Here is a 16,373-nt window from a genome sequence, read left to right as displayed (position 1 = left end):
AGCACATAACTGGCATCCCGGGGATCAGATGCTGCGGGCCAGCAGGGAGGAGATGCTATGGGAGGAGGTGCAGCACATACCTGGCATCCTGGGGATCAGATGCTGCAGGCCAGCAGGAAGGAGATGCTATGGGAGAAGGTGCAGCACATACCCAGCATCCTGGGGATCAGATGCTGCGGGCCAGCAGGGAGGAGATGCTATGGGAGGAGGTGCAGCATATACCCGACATCCTGGGGATCAGATTCTGCGGGCCAGCAGGGAGGAGATATTATAGGAGGAGGTGCAGCACATAACTGGCATCCCGGGGATCAGATGCTGTGGGCCAGCAGGGAGGAGATGCTATGGGAGGAGGTGCAGCACATACCCAGCATCCTGGGGATCAGATGCTGCAGACCAGCAGGCATGAGATGCTATGGGAGGAGGTGCAGCACATACCTGGCATCCTGGGTATCAGATGCTGCGGCCAGCAGGGAGGAGATGCTATGGGAGGAGGTGCAGCACATACCCGGCATCCTGGGGATCAGATGCTGCGGGCCAGCAGGGAGGAGATATTATAGGAGGAGGTGCAGCACATAACTGGCATCCCGGGGATCAGATGCTGCGGGCCAGCAGGGAGGAGATGCTATGGGAGGAGGTGCAGCACATACCCGACATCCTGGGGATCAGATGCTGCGGGCCAGCAGGGAGGAGATATTATGGGAGGAGGTGCAGCACATAACTGGCATCCCGGGGATCAGATGCTGCAGGCCAGCAGGGAGGAGATGCTATGGGAGGAGGTGTAGCACATACCCGACATCCTGGGGATCAGATGCTGCGGGCCAGCAGGGAGGAGATATTATGGGAGGAGGTGCAGCACATAACTGGCATCCCGGGGATCAGATGCTGCGGGCCAGCAGGGAGGAGATGCTATGGGAGGAGGTGCAGCACATACCTGGCATCCTGGGGATCAGATGCTGCAGGCCAGCAGGGAGGAGATGCTATGGGAGAAGGTGCAGCACATACCCAGCATCCTGGGGATCAGATGCTGCGGGCCAGCAGGGAGGAGATGCTATGGGAGGAGGTGCAGCATATACCCGACATCCTGGGGATCAGATGCTGCGGGCCAGCAGGGAGGAGATATTATGGGAGGAGGTGCAGCACATAACTGGCATCCCGGGGATCAGATGCTGCAGGCCAGCAGGGAGGAGATGCTATGGGAGGAGGTGCAGCACATACCCGACATCCTGGGGATCAGATGCTGCGGGCCAGCAGGGAGGAGATATTATAGGAGGAGGTGCAGCACATAACTGGCATCCCGGGGATCAGATGCTGTGGGCCAGCAGGGAGGAGATGCTATGGGAGGAGGTGCAGCACATACCCAGCATCCTGGGGATCAGATGCTGCAGACCAGCAGGGATGAGATGCTATGGGAGGAGGTGCAGCACATACCTGGCATCCTGGGTATCAGATGCTGCGGCCAGCAGGGAGGAGATGCTATGGGAGGAGGTGCAGCACATACCCGGCATCCTGGGGATCAGATGCTGCGGGCCAGCAGGGAGGAGATGCTATGGGAGGATGTGCAGCACATACCTGGCATCCCGGGGATCAGATGCTGCGGGCCAGCAGGGAGGAGATGCTATGGGAGGAGGTGCAGCACATACCTGGCATCCTGGGGATCAGATGCTGCAGGCCAGCAGGGAGGAGATGCTATGGGAGAAGGTGCAGCACATACCCGGCATCCTGGGGATCAGATGCTGTGGGCCAGCAGGGAGGAGATGTTATAGGAGGAGATACAGCACATACCCGGCATCCTGGGGATCAGATGCTGAGGCCAGCAGGGAGGAGATGCTATGAGAGGAGGTGCAGCACATACCCGGCATCCTGGGGATCAGATGCTGCGGGCCAGCAGGGAGGAGATGCTATGGGAGGAGGTGCAGCACATACGTGGCATCCTGGGGATCAGATGCTGCGGGCCAGCAGGGAGGAGATGCTGTCTTGGAGGAAGCAGAGGGAGGTAAGCATTGTGCCAGTGCCTGCAATGCCCACCCCAATGTGTCTCTCCTCTCTGGTCCTGCTTATCACGCACACATCAGGAGGGAGATCCTCACAATGTATTGCTTCAGGTGATAACAAGTCTATAATTGGCCCTGGCTGGACTGAACAGAAGTCTGTGTTTCATAAAGGCTTCTCCACCATCCTATCATAACTCACCTGAGAACATCAGGGAGGAGCTGGGAGGGTGCTGAGATGGTAGGAAGTGGGCAGGACGATAATAAAATGTCTAAGCTACAGTGCTGGCCACTAAGAGGTAATCTCTCAGCAGTAGAGGAACAGACTGGGTGGAGTTTGGTGACTGTGCTAGAGTTCTGTTCAATAATTGAGAAAATACAGACTTTGCATCTAGCCCTATGCTTGTTAGAGGGATCTCTGAGTCACATGACATCCCTGGAACAGCTGCATCAAATGTAAGCTGTGTGGGATGGCTTAGTCACCTAAATAACTTTACTAATCATGTACCGTAAAATCCGAGAGGGTAAACTAGGGGTTTAACTAGATGTGTAATAGCGTACTGTACCCTGTTATCCATAAATCAAGGTAAAACTTTCTTCCTGAATTTAGAATGTAAGCTTATAAGGACAGGGCCCTCCCCTCTATTGTTTCCTGTCGTCGCTGCACATGTTCTGCCACAGCTGTAAGAGTTAGTAGGCATTGGTCATTTCTAGATGTACAGTATTTATTTGTACTTGTTTATTTCTTACTTCTTTCAGTGACACGGTAGATGATTATAAAGTGTCCAATTTTTTTTTCTTTTTTTCAAAGTAAAGCCGTTTTCCACTAAGATATGCGATCACAATTTCAAACGCGCTGTGATTGCATTTCTTTATATTGTCCACTGCCACAATCTCGCAGTTATCCATCAGGTGTATAGCGAGATTGTGGTGTGGTTGCGATTTTCGGAAAGAAAAAAAGCGAGCAGGAAAATATTTTCATTTGCCAAATCGGGGGGAAATCGCTTAGCGCTGTAATTTCTATGCGATTTTCCTGTGCAGGATGGCAATTGCGATCGGGAAAAAAATTTCATTGCAAACGGATCACACTGATGGAAACATTCACCACGGTTTCCATCAATGTTCTGGCACCTAGCATTCTGCGATTCGCAAGCGATTGTAATTGGATCGCAGAACACTGATTGTGGAAAAGTCCGCCTAGGTAATACTTTCAATGACAGTCAGCAGAGGGCACTGTAGCAGCAGCAGTGGGTAACTGTGAGCCGTGGTGATTCTGATGAAGGCCAGGGACATAGACAGCAATAAAAACCTATTTACAGTAATGACTCTAACCCTTCCTTGTCTCTCAAAAAAGGAAATGTATCTTCTGTTAAGAAAATTCCTTTTTGCTAACAAGGGGTCCTAATGCACTTAAAGGATACCCGAGGTGACATGTGACATGATGAGATAGACATGGGTATGTAGAGTGCCTAGCACACAACTAACTAGGCTGTGTTCCTTTTTTTCTTTCTCTGCCTGAAAGAGTTAAATATCAGGTATGCAAGTGGCTGACTCTGTCCTGTCTGTCCTGTCCAGACAGGAAGTGACTACAGTGTGACCCTCACTGATAAGAAATTCTAACTATAAAACACTTTCCTAACAGAAAATACCTTCTGAGAGCAGGAAAGAGATAAAAAGGGTCAATAATTCATACATTTTTTAGCTCTGGGAAGATAGATACAATCGTTTACTTAATTCGTTTATTTTCACCTCGGGTGTCCTTTAACTCCAGTAAAATTGCCGTGTGCAGGTAGCACGCAGCAATTTTACCATTAGGAGCACTGTCCGTTAACCTCTTAAGGCCACAAGTGTTACCATAGCAACATGCGTGTTCACCCAGTAACGTGCTTTAGCGCATCAGGCCCATTGTCTTTGTGCATACATAATATACAGAGTGTCAGAAATCAGCGGACGGTTGTGTCAGTTTTCTACAGGTTGAATAGTGCAGGTGTAAAAAATGAATATCAAAGACTCCTGCTATGTGTAGTTCATAAGTCCAGCAGCAGGGTTGCTGCCATTGTTGGGAAGATGTGAAATTTGAGCTTCCTGAAGTTTTTTGCTGCAAACTGAGACGAAAAAGAATATGTTTAATAGCTCTGAAGTTTTAAAAAGACTGAAGCAGAACTTATCTGTGTTTATGGGAACTCGATAACAAAAGTGAAATATTCCTTAAAGTTTAAGCCGGCGTTCCACTTTAAAATGCAAAATTTTCATGCTTCAGTAAAAATGAAGCTCTAATGCGAGAATATTTTATGTCCGGAGAGAGGTAATTAAGCAGCTGAGAATTGATGATCGGCATAAATTCTTATTTTCTGGTTCACACCTTGCTGGAGATAAATCTGGAGCCATATTTCTTGTGTGTAATTTATGTCGGAGTTCCTCTTGCAGGGAGTGATTTTCAGGCCTGGTCTGGGCCGTGTCTCCTGCAGGAAGCCAGCAAGCTGATTAATGGCTTCGTCCACACCCTCCGAAGTTTAGCCTTGATAATAAAACTTTGACAGGATCTGATCTGGGCCTGTTCCATCTGCTGAACCCGTCCATCAGCGCCACTCCGCAGAGGACTTCGGAAGTTCGGCTATAAAGACCGCTCACTGGAGAACTCGGTGATAGTCATGTACTGCGCAAAAAGTTACCTACTCTGCTTTTCTGTGTTCGGAAAAAAACGACTGTTCAGAAAGTTTGAGCCCTTTAGGAAGAACTGAAGAGGAACTAGATTTGACCCCACATGTCGCTGGTTTTGTCTGAGGAGGACTCTAAGCTCAGGTTCTACCTTGCCATATCTAAACTTCTGTCCAATCACCGCAAAGTAGCTGTTTTTTGCATGAGTGCGTTGGGGTTCCTCCATAAATGGTGACTTGTTTTTCCAAGAAGGGTTTACAATTTCAGGAATGAGGGGTAGGAACATCTTCTTTCCCTCAGCTGTTAACCTTCTAAATTCTCTCCACGCACTGCCCCCCCCCCCTTCAATGTTGCCTCACCCCCCACCTTCAACACTGCCTCACCCCCCACCTTAGGACTAACAATATCGTGCTTGCAAAGTTAGGCACTGTACATAGTGGCGCTCAAGTTCCAAAGGCTTAAATTGACTTTTGTGTATTATGCCAATTGATGTTTTTTATGTACTGAGGTGTTTTTATGAAGTATGTTTTTATGAACTGATGTTTTTTTGTGAATTATGTTTTTCTCTGCATGCAGATTGATGTTCTATTCCTTTCATGGGTGTCCTATCCTGTACTTGAACCCTGTATGTGCCAAGGCCAATTCCGGGCACAATCCAGTCATGCTTGGCAAAATAAAGATTCTGATTCTAATAGAGTAGGGCATAGTTCAAATTGTGGTGTGTGTATTTTAACTGTACCGAAGGCCATACATCAGACTACTTGGTGGCCGAACAACCATCCAATTTGATTATTATAATCGGATTGGATTAAAATTGGTGCCGCCAACAGCATGCCGGTTGTTGATATGACCAATTTTGGGCTTAAATTGGCCACATGTATTGGTCACGCATGCTGCAAGATGTAGGGCCACTTTGCTCGATCAGGTGCGTGGTGGTACCGATGTGCAATATTGGGACGAGCAACAAACGCGACAGGACCCTCAGAGCCAGCGGCGGACATGGACAGTTGAAGTATACTGCACCGGGCATGGACACACACACACAACATTTTACATTGGGGGGGGGGCAGGAGAGGTGGCGGCGGATGGGCGTCACAAGGCCAATTCGAGCGAGATTTCATGCTGAAATTGGTCGGGAATCAGCCTGCGGTGTATGGGCGTGCAACAGGTCTCTCTCTAATCATATTCGGTCAGAGAGAGTTCTGTCTCGTGGTCAATCTGTATGGGCACCTTAAAGAGAACCCGAGGTGTGTTTAAAGAATGTTATCTGCATACAGAGGCTGGATCTGCCTATACAGCCCAGCCTCTGTTGCTATCCCAAACCCCACTAAGGTCCCCCTGCACTCTGCAATCCCTCATAAATCACAGCCATGCTGTGAGGCTGTGTTTACATCTGTAGTGTCAGTCTCAGCTGCTCCCCCGCCTCCTGCATAGCTCCGGTCCCTGCCCCGTCCCTTTCCTCCAATCAGCAGGGAGGGAAAGGATGAAGGCGGGGACTGGAGTTCTGTAGAGCAGCAGACTGACACTATAGAGATAAACACAGCCAGCTCTGACAAGCTGTTTGTCAGCAGCATGGCTGTGATTTATGAGGGATTGCAGAGTGCAGGGGGCCTTGGGGGGTTTGGGATAGCAACAGAGGCTGGGCTGTATAGGCAGATCCAGCCTCTGTATGCAGATAATATTCTTCAAACCCACCTCGGGTTCTCTTTAAAAGGTGCCTACTAATGATCCAGCTTTACCAAACAATCAACCTTCCAATCTGAACCTTGCGAAGCCCTTCTTATTTCCATCCTTTCCATCAGTTCCCAGCCCCCTCCAGGTAGAATCAGAACTGTTTTTGCTAATTGTGGGTAGAGCGGAGAAGGAGTGATTCTCTTATCTCTGGAGTTTATCTTGTTATTTGCCTCATCTTTGGGGAGTTATCCTGAACTTTACTAGCAATGCTTTTGCATAATGTAGTTTATGATGATGAAGTCATTTACATTCTAACTTTTTATGTGCTTTCTTTTCCTGCCGTTTAGGCCCAATGTGTGTCCAGAGCGGGAGGCCACCATAGTAGCCCACAAGCAGCCGGTGGTGGAAGCTTACACCCGGATGGTGAAGGTCTGGAAACAGGGCTGCGCCGGACAGACGTGGTGTGTTGGCTATGAGCGGAGGTAGGTGCATGCTGGAAAGGTAGTCATGTCCAGGAGGGGTTGCGGTGCTTGCAACACTTACTTCGAAAGAAAAAGAGCCCCTCCAAAAATAATGAACTGCCATGGATGAGCACATAACCATACACTTGAGAGTAGATATCTGTATTGCATACATTAGAATGAATCCAGTAAAGACACAATCAAAAAGGTTTATTAGGGAGTCGGGACTTGTCCCTCAAAAAATATTAAAACAATCAAAATCACTGCTGTTGGCCCCTATTCCACTGCTCAAACAGTATACATCTAATGACACAAATTAATGCTAAACTAGCAACCTACTATACTAACCTTCAGTCTTTTCCAATGTTCCAGGTTTCAGTCTTTTCCAGGTTGAGTTTCAAAAATCTGTCCAACATCCAGGTAGAGATGGTGGACAAGTGGAGAGTTTACCCAACAAAGTGCAGGGGGAAAGATCAGGGCTGTGGAGGTAGATTTAGATGTCATCAGCATAGAGACGGTAGTTGAGGCCAGTTGAGGACATGACTTAGCTGAGGGGCAAGATGTAGAGTAGGGGGGCAAAGGATAAAGCCCTGGGGGATTCCAACAGTGAAGGGGGTGGGGGGGGAAGGGAATGGTCACAGAAGTAGGAAGGGAATCAGGTCAGGGCTGAGTTGCGAATACCAGTTGAGTGTAGGGTTTAAAGCAGGAGGTAATGGACGGTGTCGTTGAAGGCATAGTAGAGGTCTGTGAGGAGAAGGAGCCAGGTTGAGGTCATTGTTCACCTGATTGAGTGCTGTCTCTGTTGAGTAGGCGGGTCGAAATCCCGATTGAAAGGGGTGAATAAGGCATTCGAGATGAGAAAGTGGGAGAGTCGTTTGTATACTAGTCGCTCAAGGAGTATGGAGTAAAAGGAGGGGGGGGTAACTGGACCGCAGGGATGAATGAGGTGACTTTTGTTTAGAAATGGGTGGACGAAGGCCTGCTTGAAGGTATAGGGGAAAATTCCAATGGAGAGGTTGAACAGAGTGTTCAGTGCTAGGGCCAGGGTAGATGAGCAGAGCCCATCTGAGGGGAAGTTTCAGGATCTTGTTGATCAAAGCACTAGTAATTGGTGCAGGCACCCCTATGGCGTGGAATCTAAGTTAAGCTTCACCAACGCACTCCAGTAGGCGACGGACTTCCTGGTGCCCACCAGGTCACGACCCCTAGGGCTGCCCCACCAGTGATACCAGAGAATAACAGGAGGTGTGAACCCTGAAGTGAGGGAAAAAGAGTGGACTGAGAGGACAGGACAGGGTAGAGACTGGTGTGATGGGACTGAGTCAGGACCGACTGAGTTGATGTGACAGAACAGGCTAATGATGGGAGGACTGGCGGGACTAAAGTACAGGAACAATGGGACTAACTGTGATGGAGCTGACCATCAACAGGACTGCTGCCGCTTCCGGGGGATGTAGTCCTCGCTGTTGCCAGAAGCCTGCTGGGACGACGTTAGGAGAGGCCTTCCTTGGACCCCGGGACTGGTTCGCATAACAGGAAGGTAGTGGCAGATGAAGATGATAGAAGAGCTCCTATTGTTAGAGGGAGGAGTTATGGTTTGGTGTCAGGAAGGGGGTAATGTCAGGGGGAGGGGTTAGGATGAGCTGTCAGAAGGGGCTAATGATAGGGGAAGAGGTTAGGGTTAGGGTGAGCTGTCAGAAGGGGGTAATGTCGGGGGGAGGGATTAGGGTTTGGTGTCAGGAAGAGGATAATGTCAGGAGGAGGGGTCAGGGCGAGCTGTCAGAAGGGGATAATGTCAGGGGGAGGGATTAGGGTTTGGTGTCAGGAAGGGGATAATGTCAAGAGGAGGGGTCAGGGCGAGCTGTCAGAAGGGGATAATGTCAGGGGTAGGGGTTAGGGTTTGGTGTCAGGAAGGGGATAATGTCAGGAGGAGGGGTTAGGGTTTGGTGTCAGGAAGGGGATAATGTCAGGGGGAGGGGTTAGGGTTTGGTGTCAGGAAGGGGATAATGTCAGGGGGAGAGATTAGGGTTTGGTGTCAGGAAGAGGATAATGTCAGGGGGAGGGGTTAGGGTTTGGTGACAGGAAGAGGAGAATGTCAGGAGGAAGGGTTAGGGCGAGCTGTCAGAAGGGGATAATGTCAGGGGGAGGGGTTAGGGTTTGGTGTCAGGAAGGGGATAATGTCAGGAGGAGGGGTTAGGGTTTGGTGTCAGGAAGGGGATAATGTCAGGGGGAGGGGTTAGGGTTTGATGTCAGAAGGGGATAATGTCAGGGGGAGGGGTTAGGGTGAGCTGTCAGAAGAGGATAATGTCAGGGGGAGGGGTTAGGGTTTGGTGACAGGAAGAGGATAATATCAGGAGGAAGGGTTAGGGCGAGCTGTCAGGAAGGGGCTAATGTCAGGGGGAAGGTTGGGGTTAGGTGCTCTCTCTGGAGATTGGTTACATTTATTCAGTAGGGAAGAAGTCACAATAATACTGCTTAAAAATGTGCTGCATACTTGACTTTGTTCCAGCGCCTAGCAACTGTCATTCCAAAGCGATACATACCACCAATAGGAGCCCTCCTCCAGGGAAGGTGGGTATCGAGGCTTCTCCTAGGACACTGGGTGGAGTGACACCTTAAAGAGAAACTCCGACCAAGAATTGAACTTTATCCCAACCAGTAGCTGATATCCCCTTTTACATGAAAAATCTATTCATTTTCACAAAAAGACCATCAGGGGGCGTTGTATGACTGATATGTGGTGAAACCTCTCCCACAAGAAACTTAGAGGCCCGTGGTACTCCTGGCAGTTTCCTGTCTGGGAACCTTGCTGCATTGTGGGAAATAGCTGTTTACGGCCTCTTGCACACTGCACGCGATTCAGATTCAGATTCCGCTTTTTAATCAGTTTTTACATCCGATTCAGATTCCGATTTGCAGTGTGCAGGGAGCAAACTGCAAATCAGAATCTGAATCGCATGTAAAAACTGATTAAAAAGCGGAATCTGAATCGGAATCGCGTGCAGTGTGCAAGAGGCCTACAGCTGTTTCCAACTGCCAAAAAAACACGCAGCAGCTACATCATCTGCCAACAGTAAAAATGTCACCATGTAATAAATTTCAGAATGTAAATCAGGGATTTAAAAGATTTTACAATGGGCAAACACTGACTAAATCATTTATACATAATTATTGTAAATATTAAGCACTTTTTTTATTACATTATTTTCACTGGAGTTCCTCTTTAAGGTCCTAGCACAGCAGGTGTCTGTGGCTCCTGTACCTCCTCTGATTATGGGGTGATGACCACGCATTATTCCCACATTCCGCTACACAAGAATGCTAAATATTAAGCAATCAGACGCATTGCGCGGGTTTATGTTAGCATGTTGTGTTTCCACTCAGCCGCTTTACAGACAGATGACCTCCAGCGTATTCCTCCACATGCCAAAATAGTTTGTAACAGATTGTGGAAAACACCTCTCAGGCTGAAAGAGAGCAGGTTAGGAGTACAGCCTGCCGCCTCCTCCTCCTCCTGGTACGGCCACTCCTCACATACAGCTTGTTATTATTACTCCACACCATCGCTGGAGAAAATCAAGAGTAATAAGAGACCAAAAACGATAAACACCCCAAATGTCAGACGTGATGACAAGGCAATCTCATCGCAAATAGACCTAGGCATGGATTCATGACAGGTCCTCTTCTGAATCTACAAGCTTTGCTCAATGTGACCAGGTAAGTACATGTTAAAGGACAACTGTAGTGAGAAGACTGCTATATTTATTTCTTGTTAAACAATACCAGTTGCCTGGCAACAGTGCTGATCTATTTGGCTGCGGTAGTGCCTGAATCACACCAGAAACAAGCATGCAGCTAATCTTGTCAGATCTGACAATGTCAGAAACACCTGATCTGCTGCATGCTTGTTCAGGGGCTATGGCTAAAAGTATTAGAGGCAGAGGAGCAGCGGAGCTGCCAGGCAACTGGTATTGCTTAAAGGGGAACTGAAGAGAGAGCTATATGGAGGCTGTCATGTTTATTTCCTTTTAATCAATACCAGTTGCCTGGCAGCCCTGCTGGTCTATTTCTCTGCAGTAGTATCTGAATAACACCAGAAACAAGCATGCAGCTAGTCTTGTCAGATCTGACTTTAAAGTCTGAACCACTGAAACACCTGATCTGCTGAATGCTTGTTCTGGGGCTATGGCTAATAGTATTAGAGGCAGAGGATCAGCAGGGCTGCCAGGCAACTGGTATTGCTTAAAAGGAAATAAACATGACAGCCTTCATATACCTCTCTCTTCAGTTCCCCTTTAACCTCCTTAGCGGTAACCCCGTGCTGGACACGGGGTAAGCCGCCGCGGAGGATTCCTCAGGCCCTGTTGGGCCGATTTGCATAATTTTTTTTTCAAACACGCAGCTAGCACTTTGCTAGCTGCGTGTTTGTTGCGATCGCCACCGCCCGCCGCCGATGCGCCGCTACCCACCGCGATACAGCCCCCCCCGCATACCCCTTGCGCAGCCTGGCCAATTGCCGCCAGGCAGCGCTATGGGGTGGATCGTGACTCCCTGTGACGTCACAACGTCGATGACATCACTCCGTTCGTCGCCATGGCGACGGGGGAAGCCCTCAAGGAAATCCCGTTCATAACAGGATTTCCTTATGGGCAAGCGGTACCGGCGGCGATCGGTTAGTACGGGGGGATGCCGCAGGGAGGGGGGAAGCATGTAGCTAGCGCTAGGCTAGCTACATGCTAAAACAAACAAAAAGGTGAAAAAAAACCTCCCGCGGCCGCGCAGCCGCAGGAATCATACCGCCAGGGAGGTTAAAAGGAAATAAATATGGCAGTCTCCATAGCTCTCTCATTACAGTTGTCCTTTAAAGAGGAACTGTAGTGAAAATAACAATGTTATTTTATTGCTTATTTTTCATTACAATATTACTCTATAGATTAGTTAGTAAGTGATTGCCCATTGTAAAACATTTCCTCTCCCCGATTTATGCTCTGAAATATATCACAAGCAGCGACATCCGTAGTCCTGTCAGGTGATCTCTGCTGAATGTTTGTTCACTGAGCGTTCTGAAGCCAGTACAAATTATACCTGCTCTCCCAGAATGCACTGAAAGGAGAATTCTGCATAGATAAACAGCCTAGGCTAAGCATCACTGGGAGGGCGGAGCTACATTCAATATACACCAATATATATATATATATAGGATCTGTTTCTGATGCTTAACAGGGGCGTAATAATAGGGGTTGCAGAGGTTGTGACTGCACCGGGGCCCTTGGGCCAGAGGGGCCCCAGGAGGCCCTCCCTTAACTGCAATATTAGCTATTTATTGGTCCTATGCCAGTAATAATAACTACTATAATAACTTCTATAAATGCTTTGACTAGTAGTAACCATTAATAAGCTGTTCCCCATCCCCTTTTCACACCTCTGACACTGTAGTTGCCATTGGCAGGTTTTGGTGCGCCGTATCAAGTGCTATGTGTATTGAGTGCTTGGGGGGCCCCAATGTAAAACGTGCACCGGGGCCCATAGCTCCTTAGCTACATCACTGATGCTTAGTATTCAAAATCTTCTGACTTTCCATACTACATGGAGGTGGTAAAACTGGTCAATCATTAGTTTATCAAGGGTCTTTGAATACTATGAACAGATTGTGAAGGTAAGTTCTCATACTACATCGAGTTGGGAAAATTGGCCAATCATAATTGAGAGTGTGTACCAGGCTTGAGTGTCCTCACTTGGGATGAGCCTGGATTCTGCGTCTTTCTTGTGATATTCAGAAATCTGAGGTGCGTACGTAGAGCTGGCGTCCCTATCATTATAAAACGTATTAAAGAGACAGGCGTCCCTCCTGTATAGAGAGAGATAACAGGATGCAGGTGAAAGCACGCCTGAATGCACTGATCTGCAGCTCTGTATGGCAGCCTGGCACTGCCGGCTAGATTACATAGAAATGGGATAATATTCTGTATATTCAGAGTTTATGAGGCCTCCCTTCTGTCAACTAAAAATCCTGTCTGATCGTGAATAATTTAGTGTCATAGGTCATAAGAACACGACATGATACATACATAGACATATGACTATGGTAGGGATTAGATTGTGAGCTCCTCTGAGGGACAGTTAAGTGACAAGACTATATATACGCTGTACAGCAATACGTAATAGGATGGCGCTATATAAATACTAAATAATAATAAGGCGCCAAATTATGTATTGTCATTGTCCTGTGATGCGCAAACATATCTCTGACACGCGGATTTCCTAATGTTGGCAATAAACAAGGCCTGTGACGGAGCATAAGAACCGGTTCACATTGGCCTAAAAACCTGACAGGTTTAGCGGACCGCAACGATACCGACGAGAACGGATGTGAATGGATCTAACCTTAACCAATGGATCCGTTCACATTGGTCCTCTCGAACAGATCCGATTGGTCCGTACTGCCGCACGAACCGCAAGTTTGGGCCTGGAGAGATTTCTCCTGATCGATGGATCGCGTTAACGGAACAGATGAAAAACTGATACCTTTAAAAAGCTAATCCGTTCCACAGATCAGTTTTACATGGATCAGTTTTCTATCTGTGCCAGTGTGAACCGGGACCTTAAAGTGCCTTTACTGAGAAACAAGCAATCCTATCAGTTCAGTTTTATTGTAAGGACTAAAAGACAACTGTAGTGAGAGTGATAGGGAGGCTGCCATATTTATTATCTGTTAAACAATACCAGTTGCCTGGCAGCCCTGCTGATGTAATTGGCTGCAGTAGTGTCTGAATGCTGCAAATCCAGTCAGACTTCAGTCAAAGCACCTGCATGCTTGTTCAGGGTCTATGACCTTTTTTTTTTAGATATCTCACAGTTTTATTTTATATTTAAATGTAGTTTTTTATTTTTTTACAGTTTCATTGTCTCTGCTCAATGACACCTTCATTGAAGTATGCCAGAGCCCAAATCTAATTATTGACCCTTTTTATCTTTTTCCTACTCCAGGAAGCCATTTACTGACAGGAAAGTGTTTTATGGCTGTAATTACTTATCAGTGAGGGTTATGCTATAGTCTGACCCAGATAGAAATTGTCACTTACTTACCTGATGTTTAACTCTTTCAGGCAGAGAAAGAAAAAAAGGAACACAGCCTAGGTATTAGTGTCCTTGGCGCTGTACGTACACACATCTATGTCTCCATGTCAACTCGGTTGTCCTTTAAAAGGCAATAAATATAGCAGCCTCCATGTCCCTGTCAGTTCAGGTGTCCTCTAATCGGCAACATTCACTAAACATTGGTAATGGCAAATGGCAATTTTACTGTTGCATACACCAGACACATTTTTTTGTGGAACAGTGGAATATTAATTTTGCAATAAAAAAAGAAAGGTAGAAACAGAAAGTAGTACAGTTATCCAGAGCTATACATCATTATTCGTTGGAAGCATGTGATAACAACACAATAATATATCAGTCATTTGAAATCAGCGATATTAACACCAAGCTGTTATTGCGGGTATTGAGCAATATATCAACCTGCTAAGGTACTTCACTGAGGTTTACAGTTCTGCATCGCTCCAGAAGAAAAATAATTAAAAGAGAAAAAGGCCAGGGCCTGTAACGCCTGCAATTAGTACAGAACGCTGCTGCCAGATTGCTAACCAACCAGCCTCGCCAATGTCACATACAACGATCCTTTGCTGACTACACTGGCTACCAGTAGAATGGAGAATACTCTTCAAGATTGGACTGTTGACATTCAAATCCCTACAAAATGTGGGCCCTGGATACATGAAGGACTTCCTGAAACTGCACCACACCTCTCACAACCTCAGATCAACAGGATCCATAGACTTGGTCACTTCCAGAGTGCACCTCAAAATCTTTGGAGCCAGAGCTTTCTGTCATGCTGCCCCTACCGTTTGCAACTCCCTGCCACACCCAGTAAAAACAGCCCCTTCCCTGGAGTTATTCAAATCCAGACCGAAAAGCCACCTGTTTAGCCTGGCATTTCTGGACTAGAGTTCTTCCTCTGTGCCACAATTCACCAACCAACCAATCAAATTAGTGGTCTGAGCCATGCTTATGCGCTTTGAGTCGTACGGGAGAAAAGCGCTTTACAAATGTTATTTGTTGTTTTTTCCAGCACTGTAGAATCTCTTTTCTAGTCTTAAAGCATAAAACATGAATCAACATTTGTTTGTGTTTGGTCAGGGATGTTTTGCGGAATCTCCCCAGCAGCATCAACCTGGGGTCCAAGGGCAGGGAGGTTTGGAGCCAGGTGTTGATAATTCCCAGGATTCCCCTCCAGAAAACAATGATTAGTGGGCAAGTCCAGTAAATGTGTTTGAAATTCCCAAGCTCCACTGAAGCATCTGTCCAAGCTAGCAGCACTCACTCTATGCATACGTTCCGGTGTGAGATAGCAATTAGTGCTATTCTGGGAAGGCTTCCTGCAAGTAACTCAGTTTGTACAGTTGTGGAAAACAAGCAACAGTTGTTTCTAATCTGTGCAGGTAATTACTCATGCAGGAAGAGGTTAACTAGACTGGGCATTGTGTGTACTGAAAACAAATGCAACACAGAATACAGATTCTATAGTAGTAAATAAATGCAGATTGAGCTCACAGTCTGTTGTTAAAATGAATGGCTGACTGCAGGCAGAAACAAGTATCATTTTTGATAATGCTGAATTGCAAACATATTACTGCTATATGTTTCTAGCAAATGTTTAGCAAAGAGTAGAATTTCTCTGAAAGATCTCTGGCAGTTGAAGCCACACCTCCCTGCTGACTGAGAGACCTCTGGCAGGTGAAACCACGCCTCCCTGCTGACTGAGAGACCTCTGGCAGGTGAAGCCACGCCTCCCTGCTGACTGAGAGACCTCTGGCAGGTGAAGCCACGCCTCCCTGCTGACTGAGAGACCTCTGACAGGTGAAGCCACGCCTCCCTGCTGTCTGAGAGACCTCTGGCAGGTGAAGCCACGCCTCCCTGCTGACTGAGAGACCTCTGACAGGTGAAGCCACGCCTCCCTGCTGACTGAGAGACCTCTGACAGGTGAAGCCACGCCTCCCTGCTGACCTCTGACAGGTGAAGCCACGCCTCCCTGCTGACTGAGAGACCTCTGGCAGGTGAAGCCACGCCTCTCTGCTGACTGAGAGACCTCTGGCAGGTGAAGCCACGCCTCCCTGCTGACTGAGAGACCTCCGGCAGGTGAAGCCACGCCTCCCTGCTGACTGAGAGACCTCTGACAGGTGATGCCACGCCTCTCTGCTGACTGAGAGACCTCTGACAGGTGAAGCCACGCCTCCCTGCTGACTGAGAGACCTCCGGCAGGTGAAGCCACGCCTCTCTGCTGACTGAGAGACCTCTGGCAGGTGAAGCCACGCCTCCCTGCTGACTGAGAGACCTCTGACAGGTGATGCCACGCCTCTCTGCTGACTGAGAGACCTCTGACAGGTGAAGCCACGCCTCCCTGCTGACTGAGAGACATCCGGCAGGTGAAGCCACGCCTCCCTTCTGACTGAGAGACCTCTGGCAGGTGAAGCCACGCCTCCCTGCTGACTGAGAGACCTCTGGCAGGTGATGCCACGCCTCTCTGCTGACTGAG

At 47.9% G+C, this 16,373-nt stretch overlaps 1 protein-coding gene across 3 annotated transcripts in view; it reads left to right on the top strand.

Annotated features, from left to right (window-relative positions):
• The window catches only part of MEGF6 (multiple EGF like domains 6), a 495,432-nt gene that overhangs the window by 84,665 nt on the left and 394,394 nt on the right, over positions 1-16,373 (top strand). For all 3 annotated transcript variants that reach the window (XM_068238861.1, XM_068238860.1, XM_068238862.1), the window contains one exon: positions 6,668-6,802. In XM_068238861.1, the coding sequence (XP_068094962.1) occupies positions 6,668-6,802 (135 nt within the window). The remainder of the gene's footprint in view (positions 1-6,667; positions 6,803-16,373) is intronic.

Source organism: Hyperolius riggenbachi, chromosome 6 (assembly GCF_040937935.1).
Source record: "Hyperolius riggenbachi isolate aHypRig1 chromosome 6, aHypRig1.pri, whole genome shotgun sequence".
NCBI classification, from domain to species: Eukaryota; Metazoa; Chordata; class Amphibia; order Anura; family Hyperoliidae; genus Hyperolius; species Hyperolius riggenbachi.
Note: the sequence above shows the minus strand (reverse complement) of the source record. Positions and strands in the feature narration are given on the sequence as shown.